Consider the following 25720-nt stretch of genomic DNA (forward strand, 5'->3'; position numbering starts at 1 on the left):
TTTTGTTGAAAATATTCCAAGCAGCTCTTCTGCAGACATGATTGCCTGTTATGTTGACTCTTGTGTTGTCATTTACACCTGTTCAAAATCAGTGCCAAGTGCTACCAAATCAGCATGGCAGCTTTTATACCACTTCACACATCTGTAAAGCCCCAATACAGGGGACCATCCATATTTCAGTCAGCACTTAAAGATGTTGTGCTTATGATTAAATAAAATCCCATTGAAGTCAATGGGATTAAAACCTTGTAAATCATGCATAGTCCTAAATAGGGATTAAGCATGTGCTTAAGTGTTTTCCTGAATCAGGTCTTAAATGACTGCATAAATTGCATGGAAGTGGAGAATCAGACCCGGACTGGTAGTTTGGATCAAGGGATTTTGTCTGGGCCAGTCTCTCAGCACTATCTATCACGCTGATAGGTGCTACACAAAAACCTAAGGGCCCAGTTCTCATTCTGCACTGAATAGCATTTAAATGTGTAGTCCTATTGACTTCAGTGGCACTACCGGCATGAGTAAATGCCAGGACTGCAGAGTATGGCATAGAAAAGCAGAGAACAATTACGAGAAAAAAATTCTTGTAAATACAAAGACCAAAATACCTACCAGAGGAATTAGTAACTGTCCTGGTAAAGATTCATAAGTGAAATATTATTAATCAAATTTCTTAAGGAAATGCCTAAGGGACAGCCAGGATCCGGGCCCCATTGTGCTAGGTGCTGCACAGACACAGAGAAGCAGACAGTCCCTGTCCCAAAGAGCATACAGTGTAAATAGACAAGACAAATCAAGGGTTGGGGAAGAGCACAAGCAGAGGGGAACTATGTGGTAGTGGCAAACAGCATGTTAGTTCTAAGATCTATTTTTTGGTGGGCAAGGCAGGGCATTAGGAGCATAACCAAATGGAAGGCAAAGAAAAGGGAAGGCAGGTGATGGGTGCAGGGCCAGGGAGATGAGGGATAGGTGTGGAGTGAAGCTGAGATGAACAGACTTTGAGGGAGAGGGAGGGTTGGAGCAAACAGCCAAAGTCTGGTCAAAACCGTGGAAAGTTCTCTAACTGGCCAAGGTCCCTGCTTTGGCTGCTTCTGCAGCTTGTCCTATCAGCTTGAGTGTCTGGCTGGATTCTCTCTCAGTTTCCCCACAAGAACATGTGGTACAGCTGGGTCCTAGTTTCCACAGAATGGGGGAATCCCCCCTGAACAATTCTGAGTTAAAGAGGAGAGGAGAGTACTTTCACCCAGAGCCGCAGACCCTGCTTGGCTGCTTCTGCAGCTGCTCCTACTCATTGGAGTTTCTTCTTAAAAATACTGTTAAACAAGTTGTTTGTTTTCACTCTATTATATAACCAGCTCAACAGGAGCATAATAAAAGCATTTGAAACTAAATTTCCTGATAAAGTTTCAAAGAAGCCAAAATTCTCTTCAATCTACTCCATGTGGCTTGCTACAAGGATCTTCTGTGTTTGTAATGGCCAGATCTGTAGATTTCAGCATAAAATTGCTCACTTTGGTGATGAGTCTCCTTTCTCTCACTGTTTCTGACCACCAGCTAAAGAAGAAATATCAGGAAACATGCCACTTAGCAATTATATATATATATATATATATATATATATATATATATATATATATATATATATATATAAAATCTGCAGTGACAGAACATTTCTTGCAGGGACCAAAACTTCCTTCCCCTAAGTCATGAATAATGTTTTTTATGACTGCCTAGGGTAACAGGAAAAATTTCCTCCCTCCAGGTCCTCAGTCTTTTCTTATTTAGATTCCAAATATTGCTCATTCTATTCCTCTATCTGTAGAATCTTTGTAAGGAAGATCTATGTTAGAAACCAGGGGGGGAGATTGCTTTTATTTCAGTGGCGATGGTATAAAAGAATAAGGGGGGAAAGCAACAGAAGCTATCAAAGAAAAAGAACATTTCACATCACTGATTAAAATTATTCTTAATGGCTGCAAGGGAATGTTCTGCATACCGTTACTGAATGTCTTGCTTGCTGTTAGAATAGGCTTTGAATGCTAAATATGTCAGCTATGGAGTTTGTTTCTTGGCTTGCTACTTTTCTATCATGTTGCAATACAAGTATGGAACATGAATCCTGGACCTGAGGGACTGACAAGGACTGCTATCACTATTTCCTCTGTGACATTCCCCCCCAGCCCCCGTGTTTGTTTCCAGGACTTTTTATGGCACTGATGGCTAGTAATGTCCAAACACCTCACAATTATTAGTTATTTTATCCTCACAACTCTCCTGTTATGTCGGAAAGCAGTATTATCCCCATTTTACAAAGAGGGAGCTTAGGGACACACAAAGAGACTAGATTCTGGTGCTGTGTCGACATCACAAGAGCTACAGTGGCACACACAGCTACCGTGCTGTAGCTACACCACTGTATTGTAGGCACTTGATACAGCAACAGAAGAGGTTTTTCTGTGACTGTAGTAAATCCACCCCCTCGAGAGGTGGTAGCTGGGTTGATGGAAGAGTTCTTCTAGTGGTGTCTGTACCAGGGCTTAGGTCAGCTTATCCATGTCTTTCAGAGGTATTATTTTTTCATCCCCCTGAGCAACATAGCTAGGTTGACCTAAATTTCAGGTGTAGCCCAGACCTGATTCATCCAGTCATCTGCATCTGTGTAAGGTGGGTATAAAAAGCTTCCATTCAGATGTAGTAACATGTTTTGCTCACACTGTACATTGTAAATAACAACACAAGGTACCAAGCAGTGGAGAGTCCGACCCTAAGGACCTGTCTACACTGCAGAGTTAACCAAGTTATAACTTGAGTGTTGCCCCTAATTTGAGTCCTGTCCACATGCAAAAACCTTTAGCTTGCTTTTAACTCAGGTTGGCTGGTCCATCAGTGGGGAAAGACTACAACTCAAGGTAGCACAACTTGTCAGTTGCTAACACAATCACCCTGTGCAGCAGGGTGGCTGCTCTCACTCGAGGTAGGCTAACAAGAATGGAGTTAACTCGAGCATACATAAATCGAGTTAACTTTGCAGAGAAGACAGCCTAAAAGACAAGTGACTTTTCCACAGTGACACAGGATGTCTATGGCAGAATTAGGAATGTAAATCAGATTTGTCTACACTTGAATCTGGAGACGTAATTGCAGCATGTGTAGACATATCTGAGCTAGCTTGAGTTAGCTAGATCAAAGCTAGCTCAAGAAACAATAGCAATGAAGCTGTAGCACCACAGGAAATGACATAGACTAGCCATACCCATCCAGGACCCTGGTATGGCTAGTCAAGTGGGTAGCCAGGGCAACCACCTTTGCTACCATGGCTTTATTGTTGTTGTTACTTAAGCTAGCTTTTATTTTAATTCTAATTCAAGCACCTAATGAGCATCTGGGAGAAAGAATGTCATTATTAAAATATCAGAACCACCACTTCTTCAATTAAAGTGTGAAAGCTTGCTCTATATAACTCTGATACGCCTAAGATGTAATGTCCTATCCTTTCCCCCACTGAAAAAAACAAATAAATACAAAACACAAAAACAATCTCAAAACAAAAGACCAGACTTGCCACTGCTTATTTTTGCTCTTAGAAATATCAGCAGAAAAAAAATGCTGATATCATAAAGAACAATACAAAGATAGAAACACAGCATTTTACAAAATCCTTTGCAGGTCACCCTCAGTATTGCTTCTTGGCAGAAGCCAGTGTGAGTATTTATGGCTAAGTTAAAACCTGTGAAAGTGCAAGTCATAATGGAAATGCTGACCCTTAACTAGCACAATGTGAGTGAGTGCTGCCCCAGTGAAAGTTCTTATAAGCTCTTTGCTATAAAAACATCTTACTTTCAACTCGCCAAGTATCAGTCTTTTGTACTGGTTAATATTATCGAGGGACTCCTTGCCTGACAGAATATAATTTAGCATCTATTAAATATGATTACTTGGCCTTGAAAATGATGGATATTGAACAGAATTATAGGATCACTTTACAAAAGAAAGGTCTCTTTTACATCCTTTCTTGTGGGGCATTAAAGCAAGCCTGGGAAAACTCCTAAGGGATTCATGGCCTTTATAGGTTACATTTATGAAAAGGGGGATTGATATTCATATTAAAAACTGTAAAAAATGAACAGAGTGATGTGGCAAGCATGTGGACAGCTCTGACATGTATCTAAAAAGTGAGTGGCATGTTCAACAACTGTTTTACTTGCTTTAATTATATTAGGGATATGAAAAGTGCATTTAATTTCAATCTAACCTTTCGTTATCTCTGTTGGAATATTAATCCCCAGTGGCTTCCTAAAGTTTCTGTATTTCCCACTACATTCAAATTTGTAGCTCATGCTAGTAGATTTCCTGTCTCTCAGATGACCTGATAGTTTCATTTTCACCAGATTCAGATTTTTGATTAGGTTTCTGTTGAAACTGAATTTGAATATATATATATATACACACATGCACTATGTGGAGTGGTTTTAAGCCACACTAAACCTATGGGCCAAATTATGTCCTATATGAGAAAACAGCATTGTAAGGCCAGGAAATTCCATGAACTGAAATGCTCACAGTTTCCTATTCATCAGGGAGGGCTGAGGGCAAGTTTGCCTCTTCCAATGAGTGGGCGGGGCGGGGATAGTCGGGGGGCCTCCAAAAGCTATCACAAAAATAAAAAACATGAATTGCTCCTAGTAGAGATAAACAAATATATTCAGCAGCCAGAGTGGGGAAAGAGGGAGGGAAAGAAAAAATAGGAGGACTACTTCTTAGGCCTTCACCTTTGCCTCTATCTCTCATGAGTCATGATATAACTTCCTCTGGGCCCTTGCTGTCATCAGAACCCTGCCTGAATTCTGCTCAAAACTTCTCCTCAGATAGAGATTCACCTCACTGAGGGTAATTCTGTACCCTATCACCTGAAAATCCTTCATTAAACACTAGGGGACAAATTCATCACTAAAGCTAAAATCATGTTTTTCTTTTACTTCAGTCACATAACTAAAATCATTGTGTGTCTGAGGAGAGCATAAGACATATGGCACATTGACAAATCTTGGCTTGCACTATTTCTGTTTTGAGATGAGGAATGGTATTCTCTTATAGATGAGTGAAAATTCCAAGTTGGTGTGCCAGTCCTATATTTCTGAAGGAAGATGACTTCCTTGCTTAATGCTTTGTTGTTTTGGTATATGTGATATGATAATAGTGTGGTACCACAAATGTATGACTGTATAGTAACTGGCATGTACTGACACATCATAATCCACCTCTAACAAATATAATATTCAAAAATGTAAATGTATGTTTACTCAATGATACTAAATTACTTCCTGGATACGATACGTCTGACAATAATCAGTGAACATTTGAAGCATATTAGACTACCTGCAGAGCCAGATTCTCTGCTGCCTTGCACGTTTTGCAGAAATTTGAACACGTGCAAAGTGGTAGTAAAATATTACCAAACCAGAGCTGTCCACCCATTGACACTGGTGATAGCACTTAAACCCACTTTGCAGAGATTTCATAAAGAACATAATTGGGCCCTCAATCTGTGTACTAAAAATTCTTTAACTATTTTCAACTGTACGGCAATACACATAAAACTATATTTTCCCAGTTTATGTATTAATTCCCCTTTAGACAGCAGTCCTGGGTGTCAAGATTAGGTTGGAAGCAAGTTGTTACAACTGCAACATAAATCTTGGCGAAATAGGAACATATAATGGAAATGCTGACACAACCTTAACACTTCAGGTGGGAAAGATATCATTGAATTTAAGAACAATGTATCTCATCCATTAAGTCATTAAGTATATTGTTACAATCTGACACATATGTTAAGTACTACATGAAAGTGGTTAACAATGATATGCAAATAAAATATTCTTCCAGGATTAGCTGATTTCATATTGTGTTTGCCAAATTTTTACAATAAAATACCTTGCAGCTTTTTTCAATGTTGTGTCATTTATATAAATGTTGTTAAATATGATGCTTAAGTAGTCTAACAAAATGCAATATTACAATGTGATTTTTCTTCCCACCAGAGTCTAGAATTGAGCTTAATTAGAAATTAGGATATTTGTAATGGGCATAACAACCTCTAATTCAAACTCATTTTATGATGACTTGTTATAAAATAAGGACTGTATTATTCTCTCTGTTACACTTGTTTCATCCCATGCATCAGGATTAGACTATAAACCCGATTTCTAGCATGACAGTGTAAGTCAGAGAAGTCAATGGAGTTACATCAGTGAAAACCTTTGTAAGTGAGACCAGAATCAAGTCTTATGTTGCAGTACCCAATCCTGCAGACCTGCTGCAGGCAAAAGTCTATTTTTTGTTGGCCAAAAATATATTTCTATCACATATTGAAATATGAAAATATTGAAATCTAAGAGTGATTTAAGCACTGAGCTATGGAATAATGGGGGGAGGAGAGAAAGGCTTCCTCAAGCTTTCCTTGGGTCCCTCCTGCCACACACACACATATCAGAAAACCCTCTAGCTGAGTGTAAGAGGTGGGAGACTCCCCTTCGCATCCTTTCCCCCCATCAGACAGAAAAGGGAAGTGAACATAGGGAACTGTTCTAACCACTGAGATAAAAGTTATAAGGTGGACTCACTGCTTCTCTTTCCCCTCTGCCCCCCCTCAGTTTTGGATGGGATGAAGTAGATGCCTAACTCATTCTCACAAGAAACTAGATGACTTAGGTGCTTTGATTGTCAGACTCCAGGAAAGGGGTTCCTGCTCATGGATCACCAGTAGAGATAAGTGCCTCTCTGCACCCTAGATTGAGGTGCTAAAGTATCCTGACCAGCAGAACTGGAGTCAGAAGGCAAAGAGTCCCTATAGGAACTATTATTGAGAGGACATCCGGGAAACTAGGAATGGCTGGAAGCAATTCACCTACTGGGTTTTAAAAGGCACCTATTCCAGCGTTTGTGGATTCTACTGCTAGATGCCTAAAAATTAGACATTGCAACACCTAGACTGCTAGCAACTCTAGACAAGTATTTAAGTCACTGATTCTGCAAGCTACTCCATGTGGGGAGATTCTTGTGTCTGCATAGAACCCCATTGACTTTAAGGGGCTCCCACACAGGTACAGGCATCCACCTGCATGGAGCTACTTGCAAAAAGGGGGCCTAAATTGTTACTAGGCCCCTGATTCTGCAATTTATAACAGATAAGTAGGAAGCTGCATCTGTGTGGAGCCCCATTGGCTTCACTGGGCTTCTGATCAGGTACCAATCTTCCCACATGTTGTGAATTGCAGGATCAGGCCTAAATGAATATATATAAATGAATATATGTATATAAAATATTCAGGATATCTTGATGTGAAGTTCCTTGTATTTTTACATTATTTATACATCTCAAAAAACTTATTGATGGACAAGATCTTTGTACAAAGATAGCATGTCTCGCATGCCCTTTTTACCTACCATTCACGACTGTAGTTATGATCAAAGAAAACAAGAAATAAGTTTGGGTTGTTGTTGTTTACTGTTTCTTTAAAACAACAACAAAAAACCCTCACAATATTTTAAAAGACTTAAGATATTTTTGGTGAATTAGAGTTCTGAATGTTGGTTGGTGACAATAACATAGATACAATTTTTTTTAAATACAAGAGTTGTTCATCTTTTATATTACAAAAACAACATGGAAATGATTAGAATGATGAAGGAAAACATATAAAAATTGTGCAATTATGAAAATTTCATGTAAATGTCACACTCTAGTTTTTTAAAAAACGAAATCCCTTCTTGCAGAATAGCTCAAGTATAGCAGCTAGTGGGCTTAGATATTGTAGTTAAAACACAAACCCCTTTCCATACCATTCACAAATTGTAATGAATTAGAACGCAAACTGACAGCAATTTCCAATTCTCAAAAATCAGTCCATGTAGAGTAAAAAGGGATAAACTGTTTTCTTCTGAAGTTAATCCTACCCTCACAACTATGCTAGGGAGGGGCACTGAAACTAAGCCTGCCCACTGCAGTTTCAAAACTTTTGACTACTTCATTCCCAGCTCACATTTTGCTTGGTAACTCAGAGTCCTTCAGATCCCTAAAAGGGACAGAGGTTAAATATTAAATAATTACAAAAAAATCCCTTACCAGGACCTGTATTATTAATATGTCTTTGATTAATAACCCTGAAAGAATATGAAAACTCTGCTTTTCACCATTTCTGTTTACTTTCATTTTTTACCCTCTAAATTGAAAAATACATCAGTCAATTTCATTTCTGTTTCTAGTCAGTTTCACATCCACTTTCAGCTACTCAAGCACTAGCAGGATATTGTAATGTTTGGCTTACAGATTTTGTATGGGGATGTTTACTTTCTAGAGTTCATCTAAACTGGCAAATGCCACAAAATGAGAAAAGTCAGAAAACAAAAGCACACATTTCATAGAATGTGCCTCATTTTATTCTGCTTTGTGTCTTTCACTTCTGGGTCACCAGAGTTTCCTTTTCAACTGAAACAAATAACTCTAGGAGAGGGGATCACAAAGAGAGGGAACTTTCTACAGTGTGTGCCAATCTGTAGATTAATTAATACATTGATTACATTTGAGAGTCTGTATGTACCTGTCTTCCCACTGAGAGACCCACCGTGCAATCGGTGGTAATTTAAAAATCAATTGCTCCTCTGTGGTAATTAAATTTGTCTGTTTAAATAGATATAATTGATAGTGCCTGCAACTAATTTCAAAGCAGGGATTTTTAAGGGATTCTAATGATTAAGGGATATGAGCCAAAGGTTTTTGATTGTTTTTTTTTTCCAACAACTGAACATCCAAGGTAAATAAATGGTTAGAGTGAGTATTGGTTGAAATGTCTTGGTTTATATAAATTATAATGTAACACTTATAACTTATGGTTGAAGTTAATCTTGAAATATATTGCCAGACAGAGCCAAATAGTTATAGATGAGCTGCTTTCATTAGTTATATTTATTATAATAGTTTAACTATATTAAAATGTAATTGTATTCATATTTTATACAAAATGCATTGGAACAAATGTGCTTTTCATAATATTGCATTATACTACTGTACTTAAAATGTAGTGCTTTGACATATGCCTAATTGTTAAATCTATATACATTAAGTTTACTTTTCTTTAAAAGCTGATTAAAATGTGTTCTTTATTGTTGGGAGTGTAACAGAGGGAGTTGAAGATTAAGAAACTTTTGCTACTCACAGTGTTTAGTCCAGAAAAACATGATGCTCACATGAATAGAATACATAGTTCGAAGATTAATTGAACACCAATTTCCCCCCAGGCAATTCATTGTTATGCACCAGAGGGTTCCAAGGGGAGGGCTATTTAGAAAGGAAAAAAGGATAAGGCCAGCACTGACGCATAAAAAGTGCATATACAGTTTTAAAAGTCTGTGCAATTTGCTTTCATCCTGAGGTGGCATTAACTGATATATTAACACTGTATACAGGGTATTATATGCCTATTTATTATATTATTTTTATTTAATACTGGCAGGAAATACTTTTATCACACAGCATATAGAGCATGTGTGTTTTGAAATCCAGAATGCATTCTTAAAGAGACAGATACTGAACCAATACCAATGTGCGCCAATTAACTAACGTGCTTCTCCTGTAGTTTCAGTTCTAAAATTGCCAGCTGTCCCTGAGTTTGCAGAGACACCACAATCAACACTTTTTTTGATTTTGAAGGGTCTTAATTTTAGAACAAAGTCTTGCAGGGAACAACATTCCTAATTAAGTAGAATAGAAGATTATTAGAAAAGGGCATCATCTCAGCACAAAGAAATTCTGGAATGGGCTCTGCACAATAAGAACAATGAATCATTTTATTATTATTATTATTTTATTATTAAATACGAAGCACTGGCATTCACAAAAACTATGCAGCTTCTCTGAGAATGGGTGTCATACCATACATTTAAAACATTAATTTAAAAAATACCACACAACACTTATGTCACCCAACAGACCACCACAAGTAAAAGGGTCTAAAATCTTAAAATTCACGACCTGAAAACTCAATTCCAAAGAACAAAGTTACAGTTGTTGCTGACTTCTGTCATGGGAAGGGTTATGTTCTGGGTTTTATTTATTCTTTTATTCCTCTTTGTTAAAAAATTCAGAGGCGGAATCTTACATGTGAGAATTATTTGCCATCTTTAGAAATGGATTTTAACAGGCTCTGATGTTAAATCAAAACATATGTTTGTAAAGGGTTTACAGTATGCCCTTATATTATTTCTGTGGTTAGATGTCTGTTGATGAATCTCCACCCATTAGACTTTTTATTTTTTTCCCTCTTGTATTTGCAGAATTTTCTTCTGAAACATATTGAAGGAGTTAATCTGTTTTGTAATAACAGATTCCTAAGCTGACATCTGATACTTTTGGAGTACATTTTGTTCTAACTTGCAGAACTGTACAAATAAATCCACAACTGCCATAAACTGTCCTAGCTCCATTGACTTCAACAGAACTGTGATAATTTACACCAACTAAGGTAACATTAATCTGTTATTGGGCATGGCCTGGATCCACAAAGCCTTGAAAATCACTGGACTCCACAAACCCTGGGGTAAGTGTCTAGGCTTCCTATATGATGCATGGTGAGAGATAAATGCCTGACAATGCAATCCACAAAAGCCAGCACACTATGTGGGGAGTTGCCTAAACTAGCCAATGGGATATGCTGACACTCTGGTGTGTCCTAAATCCTATCCTTCTCACAGAGTGAGAGGCCTAAATCTGGGCTGGAGGGAGGCGCCTATCTCTGCTTGGAATCCACAGATGGGAACCCTCTCTTGGAGTCATGCACTAAACTGTTCTTGCAAGAAGAGCTTTGAACAGGTGTTCCCCACCTCCCAGAAGCGTGCGCTAATCACTGGATTATGAGATATTCTGACACAGGTCTCTCACTTATTGAATCTGTTCAACTTTGCATTCAATAACTGGGCCAGAGGTAGAATGTGAATGACACAGCCCTATTCAAATCCCATCTCTTCATCATGCAGAAGGGGGAACTCAACTAGGGTCACCCATATGCTGGGTTACAAAACAGATTGTTGCTACCTTTCTTTCCTCCCTCTCCTTCCCCCAGCTGTTTTGTGTGGTGTTGTGTGTGTTCGGTGCACATCTACTAGATAGGGCCCTATAGCCCATGGGGAGGAAGTGAGCAGCCCTCAGTGGTGAAAGGACAGGTTAAGGATTATTTAGAAAAGCAGGACATGCACAAGACCATGGAGCTGGATATAATGCAACCGAGGGTGCTGAGGGAGTTGGCTGATGTGATTGCAGAGCCATTCGCCATTATCTTTGAAAACTTGTGGTTATCGGGGGAGGTCCCAGACGATTGGAAAAAGGCAAATATAGTGCTCATCTTTAAAAAAGGGAAGAATCTGGGGAACTAGAGACCACTCAGCCTCACCTCGGTCCCTGGAAAAATCATGGAGCAGGTCCTTAAGGAATCCATTTTGAAGCACTTGGAGGAGAGGAAGGTGATCAGGAACAGCCAACATGGATTCACCAAGGGCAAGTCATGCCTGACCAACCTGATTACCTTCTATGATGAGATAACTGGCTCTGTGGATATGGAGAAAGCAGTGGACGTGATATATCTTGACTTTAGCAAAGCTTTAGATACGGTCTCCCACCGTATCCTTTACAGCAACTTAAAGAAGTATGGATTGGATGAATGGACAATAAGGTGGAGAGAAAGCTGGCTAGATCGTCAGGCTCAATGGGTAGTGATCAACAGCTTAATGTCTAGCTGGCAGCTGGTATCAAACGGACTGCCCCAATGGTCGGTCCAGGGGCTGGTTTTGTTAAATGGCTTCATTAATGATCTGGATGATGGGATGGATTGCACTCTCAGCAAGTTCGCAGATGACACTAAGCTGGGGAGGAGATGTAGGGATATGGTCCAGAGTCACCTAGATAAATTGGAGGATTGGGCCAAAAGAAATCTGATGAGGTTCAACAAGGACAAGCGCAGAGTCCTGCACTTCGGACGGAAGAATCCCATGCACTGCTACAGGCTGGGGACTGACTGGCTAAGTGGCAGTTCTGCAGAAAAGGACCTGGGGATTACAGTGGATGAGAAGCTGAATATGAGTCAACAGTGTGCCCTTGTTGCCAAGAAGGCTAACGGTACATTGAGCTGCATTGGTAGGAGCATTGCAAGCAGATGGAGGGAAGTGATTATTCCCCTCTATTCAGCGCTGGTGAGGCCACATCTGCATCCAGTTTTGGGCCCCCCACTACAGAAAGGATATGGACAAATTGGAGGGAGTTCAGCAGAGGGCAATGATTAGGGGGCTGAGGCACATGACTTACAAGGAGAGGATGAGGGAAGTGGGTTTATTTAGTCTGCAGAAGAGAAGAGTGAGGGAGGATTTGATAGCTACTATCAAAGGGGGGTTCCAAAGAGGATGAAGCTAGGCTGTTCTCAGTGGTGGCAGATGACAGAACAAGGAGCAACGGTCTCAAGTTGCAGTGGTGGAGGTCTAGGTTGGATATTAGGAAAAACTATTCCACTAGGAGCTTGGTGAAGCACTGGAATGGGTTATGTAGGGAGGTGGTGGAATCTCCATCCTTTGGGGTTTTTAAGGCCCGGCTTGAGAAAGCCCTGGCTGGGATGATTTAGTTGGGGATTGGCCCTGCTTTGAGCAGGGGGTTGGACTAGATGACCTCCTGAGGTCTCTTCCAACCCTGATATTCTATGATTCTATGCCCAGAAGCAAAAATGTAGGTGTCTAGGGAACTTCTGGAGTGAAAATATAGGTGCCAAGTGAGTGTAGGTGCCCATAGGGTGAGGTGACAGCTAAGATGGGTTTTGTGGATCACAGTAGTGCCTAAATGTGGGCTTTGGGCCCATATCCACAAAGACATTTAGTGTCCTAATGTCTATTGAAATCAATGGAAGTTAGGAGCCTTAGTACCATTGTGGATCTGGGTCCATTGGCATAACTCAGCTGGTAGTGCTGTTGCTTCAGTATCAGACAATCCCTGCAATAGCACGTAGAACATAGGGTGGAGTAGTGAGGCTGCTTTTGGTCTGTTATGAAAGATGCTGTCAATCAGATGAGTTCTGGAAGGGCCTGTAGAAACAACAATATCATTCATTAAGACTCTAAATATCCATATGAGATATGTCAAACATTATCCATATGTTACAGTTGGGTAACTGAGGCATGGAGAGGTTAAGTGACTTGCCTAAGGTCATGTAGTGAGTCAGTGTCAAAGTGAGGAGTAGGTCTCCTAACTCCTAGTGCCCTACACTAACCACAAGACCAAGCTGCCTTCCAAAAGAAACAAATATTATATTAAAGCAATCATTAATATTATGGGGATTGTCTCATTGCTAATGTAAATTTCTTTGCAAATAAATTTTGTACTGCAGTACTAAAACTTGATCCCTGTGCTGCTGCCTCAGATCAGACGTTATTTAGAACCTCTGCAGACAAGAGACTGTGATTTGATTTCTCCCACTGTCAAACTAAAGAATGGCAACTGTATAGGCAATAAATGTCTGGATCTCAAAATTCCTGGCAAGAACAATCCCTAAGAGGTGCAGGAGTCTGGAAAGTGTTTTTTTGAAACCAGTAAATGCTGCCAACTTTCCCACCCCCACTAGCACACAGAGAATCCATTTATAAACGTATTAGTGGTTTTTATACACCAATAAGGAAAATACAGAAGGGTGCTAACTGAGACCTAACTGTACTTGTGAGAGAGAGGTGCTTGGGTGCACCTGATATCCAGGGATGTAGTTACTTTATGGTAATCTAATTGTGTGTTTCTTTTTTATTGTTTAATCATCTGTCACAATACTGGCAGCATCTGGTAATAGTACTGTAATGTCTTGTACTGCATATGCTTCATGTCGGTAAAAGCTGAATGACTCCCAGGATTAATTATTCCTAATAACAACAGTGTGGAGGTATGAATTATGACTCTGACCCTGCAACCATTTGTAGGAAAATCTCCCATGGGAATCAATGAGAATTTTGCATGAGTAAAGAGTACAGGATCAGACCTCAAAGTAATAGAAATAAGGGTGAAAGCCTCAAGACAGGGGATGTAGACACCTTATCTTCTATGAATAATAGTGCCATAGAATGCTTTGAAAACGTCAGCCTATATATATATAGGTATTTGTATTTTGTCTGCTTATTAAGCATGTTTATCAATGTATCATCTTCTTAAAAAATCAGCTGAGCTTTTGTGTTTAATTTGTATATATGAGAAACTAAAGTAATTGTATATTATAAATGCTAAACTCAAATGATACACAGTGGCCAAAAAACAAATTAAATCTCCCCTCCATGGGTTATTCCCACATAAAAGAAAAGTGTCATTGTCACAAAATTAAAATCATGGCGTTCTTTTGCATCTTAGCTGTCAGGGCAACTGAGGGTTTGGGTTTAAGCCTACCCTACCCTTCGGAAGAAAATTGAGATTCCATCCCATAAACTGATCCTCAGGGAGATCCTTTACCTCCTCACTGCCACCTAGGTCTCCCTTTTCGTTTATCCAGCTCCCCATAGCCTTGGCTTCAACAGCTTCTGAGGAGGCATAGATTCATAGATATTTAGGCCAGAAGGGACCATTATGATCATCTAGTCTGACCTCCTGCACAATGCAGGCCACAGAATTTCACCCACCACTCCTAAAAAAGACCTCACACCTATATCTGTGCTATTGAAGTCCTCAAATTGTAGTTTGAAGACCTCAAGGAGCAGAGAATCCTCCAGCAAGTGACCCGTGCCCCATGCTACAGAGGAAGGCGAAAAACCTCCAGGGCCTTCCAATCTGCCCTGGAGGAAAATTCCTTCCCGACCCCAAATATGGCGATCAGCTAAACCCTGAGCATATGGGCAAGATTCATCAGCCAGATACTACAGCCAGGAGCCAGGAGCTCCTCATACCACCATTGCTCCTAGAATTTCCTATAAAGTTGGGGGTAAGTGTATAGACAACATGGAGGAGGAAGGCAATACAAGCTACAACAGCTGTCTTCCCTCTTGGATGTTAGGGGAACCCAGTGGAGACCTGTCAGCTGCCAATGCAGTTGCTCTTAGGAATAACCTCTGGAGCATTTTCACTCCACTCACTGAAGGCCACAGCCCTCCTGCTGGATTAAGGCTTTGATTTGCTACTTATTCCTCTCTGGCTTCTTCCTTTCTACTCATCAGGGTCAGATCCTAGCCCCACTCTGTACATGGAGCTGTAATCTTCAAGATCCCCCATAAAGGACTTCTTCTGAATTGAAGTAAATGCAAGCCTATTCAAAGAATCAGGTCTGTTTTCCCTGTTCAGAGTCTATGTGAATAAATGAAATAGAACAGATTTACACAAAGCAGTTCAGGAAAATTTATCTATATTAAGAAAACAACACATAAGGCAGCCATTTTATTGAATGATTTAAATAATATCTCTCTTCCAGTTGCAAACTCGTTCAGAGATAATGGGCCAGATCCACAAAGGTCTCAGGTACCTAAAGCCCAGTTTTAGGCACCACTGCCACCCACAAAACCCCTGTTCAGCTGCCACCTAACCCTCTAGGCACTTAAACTCACTCAGTGGCTAAATTTTGGCCCCAACTTTAAACTCACTCAGTGGCTAAATTTTGGCCCCAAAAATTCCTACGCACCTACCTTTCTACCTCTAAGCATGCACTCTGTTGTCTCAGACAGCCTGGATGTCTGTCTCACCTAAGCCTTAGTAAATCCTCAAACCAGAGGAATAATTGAGCCAGCAACTGCATGAGAATCACTCTATAGTCCAGTGGTTCGAACACACACCTGAGAAGTGGCAGATCCCTGTTCAAATCTCTTTTTCTTATCAGGCAGAGGTGGGAATTGAATGTGGGTCTGCTATATTCCAGGTGACTACTCTAACCACTGGGCTAACGGTTGTAAATAAAAGAGTCATCTTCTTCCTTTCCCTGGCCATTTTGTGTGGAGCTCCAAGTGCCCGAGCCACCTGAATCCAGGAAAAGCATTTCTGACTGTGTATCGCAAACAGTGATAGGAACTGCCATACTGGATCAAATCAGTGGTTTATATGGACCAGTATCCTGTCTCCAGCACTGACTCATACCAGCTGCTTCAAAGGAAGTTGCAAGATCATAGTCAAGGAATAATTTGCCTACAGAGAAAATTTCTTCCTAGTCCCATTAGTTAGAGGTGGGCTTATGCCCTGAAATATAAAGGTTTCTAGTCCTTCCAAAACTCTTTATTTTTAATCCTTTCTGTTGTAACTTTGGATATTCTTATTATTCATATAAACATGCAGTTCTTTTTTGAATCCTGCTCAGTGATATATTGTGGCAATGAGTCTCACAGGCCAAGTATGCATTATGTGAAAAAATATTTCCTTTTATCAGTTTTGTCACATTTCATGTCTGCCCCTTTAAGGGGAGAAGGGTCGAGCTGCACTTGTGACACACTTAACTCACTTCCCCAGGTGGAGAGAATGAGTAATGATGTCACCTGACAGGTGGATCATATGGCTAAATCAGGTCTTTGGGCATGGGTAAGAGAGGTCTGTGGAGAACCAGAAGGGAGAGTCTAAGAGCCTACCCTTAATAGGGAGAGGAAGGGTGGTGTGAACAACCCTACACAAAGAATCTTCTTAGCTCCCAGGGACAGGGCCTGGAGAATGAAAAGAGCTAGTACCAAGCAGAAAGTCTAGAAAACAAGTTGACTGGAGAAGCCTCAACAGGGAGTCTTTCCTTCTGAGCTTTATGTTAATAAACCAGACTCTAAAAAGGCCTAGTGTTATTAGATATGTGAAAGCTTTTGTGAGTCATCGAGGAGTCCAAGAGTAGAAACTGAGGCAATGATGAGTGTGATCCCAGACTGGGTTGGTGATGTGGGGACAGCCTCCATGTTCCTGTATTGTGAAGGTCAGTAGAATTTTCTGGTGCACCTTCTCTATATTATTCATCATTTTGTATAGTATCATGTTTCCTCTTTTTTCATTTCCTTTCTAAGTGAAAAGTCCCAGTTTTTTCAATCTATCTTCCTATGGACATTTTTCAGCGCTTCATTCTTGTCGCCTGTCTCTGAACTCCTCTTTATTACTGCCATATCCTTTTTGAGATGAGGTGACTGGAACTGAAGACAGTATTCCAGGTGATGATATACCACTGACATATACCAGCATGGGGATATTTCCAATATTACTCTCCATCTCATTCCTTAGGTGCCCGAGGACTTTATTTGTTTAATTGCACTTGAGCACAGCTCTTTAGTGAGTTGTCTACAATGTTGCCCAGATCCTTTTTGTGCGTTCAGTGATCTGCCTGCAAAACATCCCTATAGAACGATCAGACTTTTTGGAATGGTATCAGTCCCCCAGGCAGCCTCTCCACCTGGACTGCTTGATGATGAGTGCGATATTAAAATGTTTCACTAGGAGACACACCTCCACAACCCATGATCAGCAGAGAGCCAGGAAACTGCCTTTAAAACATAACCCTTTGGGACAAAACCTGAACTCCCTCTGGATCAAAACCTCCCCTGTCCGGCTAGGACAAGACTACACATCCACCAGAGCTTTGCCTAAGGACTTTGGCGCAAGATAAGGGAATTGGCTCCCAAGAGGACGGGGGTGGGGGGAGAGATTTGGCAGATCTCTGTGGATGACACCACCGAGCGGTCCCTACCCAGGGATTTTCCCACTGGGCGGGGGGTTGCTTCTCTCTGTTTTTTATATAGTGCTTTGCTGGTGAGAGGCAGAGACAGACACCCCTTCCCTCCCGCGGCTCCCCGGCAGCATGCAGCAGCAAGCGGCGCGCTAGCCAGAGCGCTCCCGAGAGGCTGCCACCGCCGCTGGTGCCGCTCCGCCCAGCGCCGCGGCCCGGGGAAGGAGGCGGGGTGGGATTGAACGGTGGGAACTGAAAGCTCGGCCCTGGGTTTCCCTGAGTCCCGGAGACTCGGTGCCATCCGGGGGGAAGAGTTTGCACGGCAGAAACCGTGCGAGGGACGAGGAAGGCGAGGGCGCAGCGGCCGCTTTTCAGGTTGCTTTCCCCCCAGCCCCTTGTCTAGCCGGGGCGCCGCCGGGTCCCGGGAGCGCCGCGCTCCACCTCCCGAGTCTGCCCGGGAAGTCCCCGCGCTGCCGGCTGCCAGCGCAGCTGTTCTCGGGAGGAGCCTCTCGGGCATTTCCCCTCAGCGCACTGCAGGCGGCAGCCCCCCCAGGTGGGGTGAGGCGTCGATTTGCTGCTGATTCCTCTCTGCGGGCTCAGATCCTGGTCCCAGTGAAGCTTCCTGGGAATTTTGCGGTGAACTTAAGTGGAAGCAGGATTTGGCCTTGACTATAACTGGGATTGTCCCCACCCCTTTGTAGGAAGTGTCACCGCCGTAGCCTTTCCTTTCCCCTGTAATATGGGGAGTTTCTGTACCCTTTCTGCTTTGGGGGGTGGCGGTGTGTTAGGGCTGGTAGAAGTCACTGGTTTTTCACAGTGAAAAAGATGGTATTTTATGTAGTCTTTTCACTCTTTTTGATTTATCTGAGGCATTATTTTTAACCGTTGGTTTACTTCTCTCCGAGAACTAGCATCCCAGATTGTGATCCTCTAAATTTTGGGCAGGAAGGGAATAATTCACTTGTAACGTCTGATCCCAAAGGTTTAAAAATGTGTTTAAATGGAGGTGATCATGGATGTATCTGTAAAAGGTGGGCATGGGGTGTCAATTTATTTAAGTTTTTTTCAAACATGGTACCAGTCTCATGCTCATTGTTTCACTTTTATTTTGCTTCATAAAATGTTTCAAAAAAATTATGGTAAAATCAGGCGAGAGGGAGAGTGTTATCCTAGTCATGTAAACTGTTCTGCTTTTGGCCCATTTGCAATCAACTGTGGGTGGAGACAGTGTATCTGGTAAACAGTATTTTGTACCAGTGAGAGCTATACTTTTTTCCTAAAGGAAAGTTAGTGAAGAAAGCCAGGTTATGCTATGTCGGACATTATGTTCACATTCTTATCTCTGTATCTTGTAATATGTATCTTTTAAAATAAGCAGCTAGGCTTGTGCTTGCATGTTCGGTAGATAATTTTACAAGATACATTTAGAGTTCATAGCAAAACTCAATTTTGGGATCAGGATAATTCTTCTTTTTATTTTAGGGTAGAGAGTTAAGTATGTCTGAATATATATTAGTGACAACAGGGCAGAACTCTTGGGCGAAGTGAAGGCCTTCTTTGAATTATATTTTTGGCCTCAAAGTCAGTGAATATTATAATACTTGATTCCATGCCTTTATGGTTAAGATGAAATGTAGTATTGGCTTAATATCTATTAGGACTGCAATCCAAAGACCATATCCTGGTTATGTGGAGAAATAGATCTGATGATATTAATTAGTAGTCTATTTGTCAAGGCTTGACAAGGCAGTGTAAATGATGATTCCAGACTTGGCTTCTGCTCCTTGTTTTGCAGAAGCAGCCCATTCATTCCCTAGATGTGAAAGGTGTATGTTACTGTCAAAACAATTGACTTTGGTCACTGCATGGCCTCGCTTTATCAGGCTGTGCTGGGAGGCCCATCCAGTTCTTTTCGTCTGGATATGGGCCTATGAGAGAGATGAGGGACATGAGAAATTCTGAAAGACAGAAAACTTAATCGTTCTGAATGTTGTATCTACCACTTCAAAGAAGTGTTGCTCTACTGTCAGTAACAATCCTTGTCGTGCAAAGGTACAGCAGAATTTATGGAGGTAAATAACAAGTGGGGGAAAAAAACCCATCCAGAGTGAGAATTGCAAGCTTTTCAGAAGAGTATTTCTGAAATACTATAAACTAGAGTAGAAGGAAGTAGAGCTGTGATAGTTGGATGTTCGGTTCTCAAAAACTGGTAGTTAATAAATTCACTTGAACTTCCTGTACATAAAATCCAGAATTGGTATGAAGGAGAAAAACTGGAAACCTGGGTACTGCTCCTCTCCATATAACTCAGACTGCCCCAGTTTATTACTTTCCACTTAACTTTGGGGGGGTGTTAATCTTTTTAGATATTTCTTTCTAAATGTTTAATATTAAAGGCATTAATTTTAGGCATCACTTCTAATCTTTGGAAAATTTGGATTCCTGAAGTTTTTGTGTGCATCTGTGTGTGTTCTAAAACAAGTCAGACATCTAGTGTTTTGTGTTCACTGGTGTACTCATTTTAACACAACTTGCTGTGAATAATATCCAAATGTGTGTACAATGAAATGACGTTATCGATAATTATTGAAGAAGGGGTATTGTATTGCTCAGAGAATTGCTTATGGGTTACAGAATCCATCACCCCTCAGGCACTGGTTCAAATGTAGGTCAATTTCAGAGTGAACAAAAGTTTTTATGCCATTAGATGGTTATTGGGTGGTCCATGAAATAAATTGGTAATGTGAGTCTAGTTTCAAAGGGACAGCTGTTCACATCCCACAAATTACTAACAGTCAGTGCTAGTTACCACTCTTTTTGCAGTTTTAGCAGAGAGGTCATCAACTTGAATGGGCTAGAAGTTTGAGTTATACTTTCCTTCCTAGAAGTGAGGGTACGTTGGTGAGGTACAGAAACTTGTATGGTACTTGTTCTCTGGACTTCAGTTTAAAGGACTGTTAATTTGGCATGTCTCACAATTTAACTTTTTACAATTTAACTATTATTTTAAGATCCAAGAATCTCCTAGGTTTTTTCTCCTTCCTTCATTCTCCCAAATGTTACATCAAGTATATAAGCAAAGCTGCTAATAACTAGTATTATTTACAATGATGATAGTGATAGAAATGTATTGCAACCCCGCCCCCCTCACCCCCCAAAAAACTTTTTTTTAATGAAAATAGTGTTTTTATATATTTTTTTTTACCATAGCTGAAATCGATATGGCTTTGGAGTAACATTCAGTGGTAATAGGGTGGATTAAAATGAATCTTTGTTACAGGTGACTGTTAACTGACTCTCCTCTTCTGTAGAATAGTCCAGTTTTTTCTTAACACATCATATAATTTGTGGCTAGTCTGTTAGGAAGCATTTTAAACCAAGTTAAAGATAGCTTACACTAGTTAAAATAACTGCAGTTGTTGTCTGGAAAGGCAAGAGAAAATTAGTCCCTAAAATACCTGTTTTTCTCATTCTTACTATTTTAGGGATCCGTGGAATTTAAGGAATCCTTCTCTAAGATAACTTTGCTGCTGTTCTGGCCTTCCTTCTAAGTGTTGTGATGGTTTCAATTGAAGTACATTTCTGAAGAAACTGACCAGAATAGGACTCTTACTATTTTTCAAAATGTTCAAAATTCAGCAATGCGTAACCGCTAACAAGATACCCAGGAAAAGGCCATATAGATGTGACATCTGCTACAAACAGTTTGAAACACCATCAAAATTAGCTAGGCATTATCTTATACACACTGGTCAAAAGCCATTTGAATGTTATGTATGTCATAAAACTTTTAGACAGCTAGTCCATTTGGAGAGACATCAGCTAACCCATAAACTTCCTTTTAAATGCAACATTTGCCATAGGAACTTCAAAAATTTAATTACTTTCTTAAAACATCAACAGCTTCATAATGAAAACTACCAGAGTGATATTAAGCAAGCTAAAAGATCAGTGGATGCCAAGCAAGATAGGCTGTTGTATGGAATATTGCATTGTTCTATTTGCCAGAAATCTTTTACAACAGAAGAGCGGTGGATGCTGCATCAGTGCACAAAGTCAGATCATCCGCACAGTGCCAGGAGGAGAAAGAAAACTCATATGTGTGAAACATGTAACAAGATGTTTCCATCACAATCTAAACTGGAAAGACACTTGCTGATTCATACTGGCCAGAAACCTTTTAAATGTTCCTTGTGTTGTAAATCTTTCAGGCAGTCAACACATTTGAAAATCCATCAGCTCACACACACAGAAGAGAGGCCTTTCCAGTGTTGTTTTTGTCAAAAGGGATTTAAGATGCAGAGCAAACTCCTGAAGCACAAGCAACTCCATGTCAGAAATAAGTCTCTTCCCAGAGTCCTTTACAGAGCAAAGACTTCTAAATACCCTAGACCTCAGAACTCACTGGAAGGAAAAAGGGATAATTTTGAGAACGTTGATACTTACGAGTCCCTGGAGAATGATCCACTTGATGTTCACTCTATTTATATTGTACCTTTTCAGTGCCCAGTGTGCGAGCAGTGTTTTGAAACAGAGCGGGTTCTAAATTTGCACAAATGTTTTTACTTGAGAGATGGCAAAAATTCAAACAGTGGCAAATCGGCCTACAGCCACAAAGCCAACATTAAAAGTAAAGTCCTGATGAAGCTCAAACATGCTGGAGAAAAGGCATCAGATTCGTCTCTGTCTGACAGAAAAAAAAATAAAACAAGTCACTTTAAAAGTTATGACCTGTTTGCATCTAATGAGCAGCATTCTGATCGGAATGCTTCCCCTAAAACTTTTAAGAATTATCATAGCAAGCTTGTCAGGCACAAAATAATTAGCAATAAAAAGAAAAGGACATTTGTCATGCCATTATCCTGGCAAGAGCACCTACAAAAGCACAAATTAGAAATTAATTTAAATGGTATAATTACTGGTGAAAACATGTTAAACATGGATGATTTGGTGCATAATAAAGATGACTCTCTTTATGGTTCATTGGATGCTGATTTCTTTGATAATTCAGAAGCAGCACTTCACTGTGCTTCTTCAGCTCCTACTAAAAATATACATAATAGACACAAAGTGTGTAAATGTGACAGATGTGAAAAAATCTTTCCTTCTTCATCCAAACTTCAAAGACATTATCTTATTCACACGGGACAGAAGCCCTTTGGCTGTAATGTTTGTGGGAAGACATTTAGACAGTCAGCTCACTTAAAAAGACATCAGCTCACCCATACTGAAAAAAGACCATATAAAAGCCCTGTTTGCCAGGTGGAATTTGAAAATCTGAACAAACTGTTTAGTCATCAGGGAGATCACATTGAATTTAAGTCTCCTCAGCCTGTGGGTTATTCCAAAAGACCTTCACAGGCATCTGGCTTTCCAGAATTTGAACTGATTCAATCAAACCAAGCAGCTGAAATCAAAGTTGAGCTAGAGTCTGGGGACTTTGTTCTTGGCACCAACAGTAGAAACACACAGCCATATTTGTGTAGTAAATCGTTGGAAATGGAGCAAAGCCATTACAGTCACTGGTATGATTTTTCTGGAGGTATGGAAAAAAGTGAAGCTATTAAAAAGTTTTATCAGTGCAGTGTCTGCTTTAAAACTTTTAAATCACCTTCCAAACTTGAAAGGCACTATTTAATGCATGCTGGACAGAAGCCATTTGAATGTTCAGTTTGTGGTAAAACTTTCAGACAGGCCCCACATTTGAAAAGGCATCACCTTACTCACTTTAAAAAGAAATCCTAAAGATAAAATGGCTGCCAGAGTTCCACTGAGTGGGATAACAAACACTAGAAGGTATTTTGTGTTCAACAAAAGTGGAAGGTGTCCCATGAAACTGATTGGTTTTTAAAGTCTAAAACTTTTGGATTACATAATTATGAACAGGCTTACATTAGATTGACTGACTGATTTATGGAATGTGACTACTTATGTTAAAAAGATGACCTGAAGAAAGGTTAATGTACTGTTTTCAGGCTGTCTGCTTATATATTTTGTGATGAATAAGGGTTGATGTTTGAAAACTTCCAGCATTGTTTTTTTTTAAAATTGTGAATTCATGTAGTTATTGCATAAAAATGTTTCAGCAATCTGTAATGCCGTATAAATCACATGTTTAAAAGTTGTGCCTCTTCCCTATCCGGAGGAGTTAATTCATGGCAATATGGTTTCTGACTGCACCTACCAAATAGCAAATGTAAAAAGACTGTCCTTGACCCACTTTACTTTGTCTCCATATATGCTGAAAGCATAAGACGCATACTGTGCCTGGTCAGTACTGTTTTTCTTATGCTCTTGTTTGTTCTGCAGACCAGGTAATACAAGAGAAAAAGAAAGGAGTTGAAAAAGGAAGAAGTGGAGGACAAAGCCCAGAGGGAAAAATAACTTCCGCAACAGTAACATGAGATTAATAGAGATAATACTTACCGGCTTTAAGAGCTATGGATGAAGAGTGCTATGTAAGAGTTAGGTATTGAACATATGCACATTAAAATAATATTAGTGTTCCTGAGTCAATACAGTCCTCTTATCCGCATTTGACTCTTCCAGTTTTGTTCCCTGCCTCTTCTAGCTTTTTGGGTCAGTCTACACAATATTCATGTGTTGTTCTGCAACAGAAGTGGATGAGACTCTTAATTAAGCCCCAGGTTGTTGGTGGGTGGTTGTTGTTGTTTTTTCATGTAATGATGTCATTAATGCGTCCCCTTTCCACTCAGCCACCTTGTCCTTAGTTCCTTTGCAAGGCCAAAATTTTGAGTCATGGCCTCCTTGTTTCCTGGTAGTGCACACTGCACAAGTTAAGGAAATATTCCTTCGGATGGGATAAGATGATGACTTCCTGGCAAGACTGTCAGTTATATTCCTTTATAACGTGAAATAACGGGACTGTAAATGACAACTAGCTCCTAACAAGTAAATCCATTTTTGTATTAGTAAAAGCTGTAGTTACAGTATGAATTTTCTGGTAAGTGTTGGTGTATGACCACTTTCCCCCTTACGCTGAAAGAATGGGTGAGCAAAAATAGTTATGGACATGCTGGGGAAAGAGACTCTGGGAACTTGCAGATAAGAATGAAGTTAGGGTTTTTTTTTTCCGCCTCAGAAAGAAAAGCTGCCTGCTAAAGTTTTTGTTGTGTAACTTCTCAATGCTTGAACCCTAAAGTTTCCAACTAACAGAAAATTGGTGAGATTCTTTTCATTGTTTAAGTAGATCCAGATTTATTTAAATGAACTCTTTTTTTGACTTATATTTGCAGTCTTTCAAGTGACTAACCTAAGTCTTACAATGGCATAAGCTATATAATATTTGGTATAAATGAAGTGAGGATTTCCTCCTATCTGGAGATTGTCTCCCCCATATGAGAGAGTAAAAATAGAAAAATGGTCTTGCTGGTATGATCTCATACTTTGCTATTGGTTATACTTTTAGACTTTCCCCCCCCCTCATCTCCTGTCCCTCTTCCAACATGATTTCAGATTGTTTTGTATTGAGAGGCAGAATACCGTAAAAAGTGTTTTGGAGGTGTGCTGTAGGCTCTTTTGAAATACCTGTAACAAATCTTTTTATTTATGTAGTACTTTTATTGTGCACTTCATTTGAAGACTATAGAGATGTGAAGACCAACAGTGTGAAATTTGATATGCAGAAAGTAAAAGATTAGATGTCATAGTAACTAACACCTTGCTGCATGTTAGAACAAAAAACATGTTCGGTTTGTTTCTGAAACCATTTTTTCTGCTTGACAAAAAAAATAAACTTTTCAATATATATTTAAAAAGAACCAGACTTTTCATGTTTTAAAAAGTTTTGAGAGTCAGATTAATGACCTGAAACAAGGTTAAAGTAGAGAGCACTGCTATTAATTGGATCAAATTTGATGGCTAGTCTGGGGAATACAACCATGGTAACTTCTTAATCTCTTTGTACAGACCTAATCACTCTAATGGAATATACAAAAGAGCATTTTAATAACTACTATAAAAATACTAATATACCAGTACTTTATTATCTACCAGATACTTTTTCCCCTACACTCTGCATGTATAAATATTAT

The 25720-nt window shown here is 40.0% G+C and overlaps 1 protein-coding gene across 3 annotated transcripts; it reads left to right on the top strand.

Annotated features, from left to right (window-relative positions):
- Window positions 1-17807: 17807 nt before the first annotated feature.
- Window positions 17808-25404, top strand: ZNF770 (zinc finger protein 770). Of its 3 annotated transcripts, XM_084630769.1 has the most exons (3): window positions 17808-18041; window positions 18578-18697; window positions 21152-25404. In XM_084630769.1, exon 3 carries the CDS (start codon window positions 21291-21293, stop codon window positions 23409-23411), a length of 2121 nt encoding a protein of 706 aa, XP_084486895.1. In that variant the 5' UTR covers window positions 17808-18041; window positions 18578-18697; window positions 21152-21290; the 3' UTR covers window positions 23412-25404. The 3 variants fall into 3 exon arrangements, with proteins under 3 accessions (XP_084486895.1, XP_084486893.1, XP_084486894.1); XM_084630767.1 differs by lacking the exon at window positions 18578-18697; XM_084630768.1 differs by lacking the exon at window positions 17808-18041 and having other exon boundaries at window positions 18048-18697.
- The last annotated feature ends 316 nt before the right edge of the window (window positions 25405-25720 follow it).

This window comes from Lepidochelys olivacea (genome assembly GCF_965140295.1).
Source record: "Lepidochelys olivacea isolate rLepOli2 genome assembly, chromosome: 6".
Classification (NCBI taxonomy): Eukaryota; Metazoa; Chordata; order Testudines; family Cheloniidae; genus Lepidochelys; species Lepidochelys olivacea.

Bases quoted from the DNA above. Each gene is read 5' to 3' on its own strand.
- ZNF770 (XM_084630769.1), top strand. From the start codon at position 21,291: ATGTTCAAAATTCAGCAATGCGTAACCGCTAACAAGATACCCAGGAAA.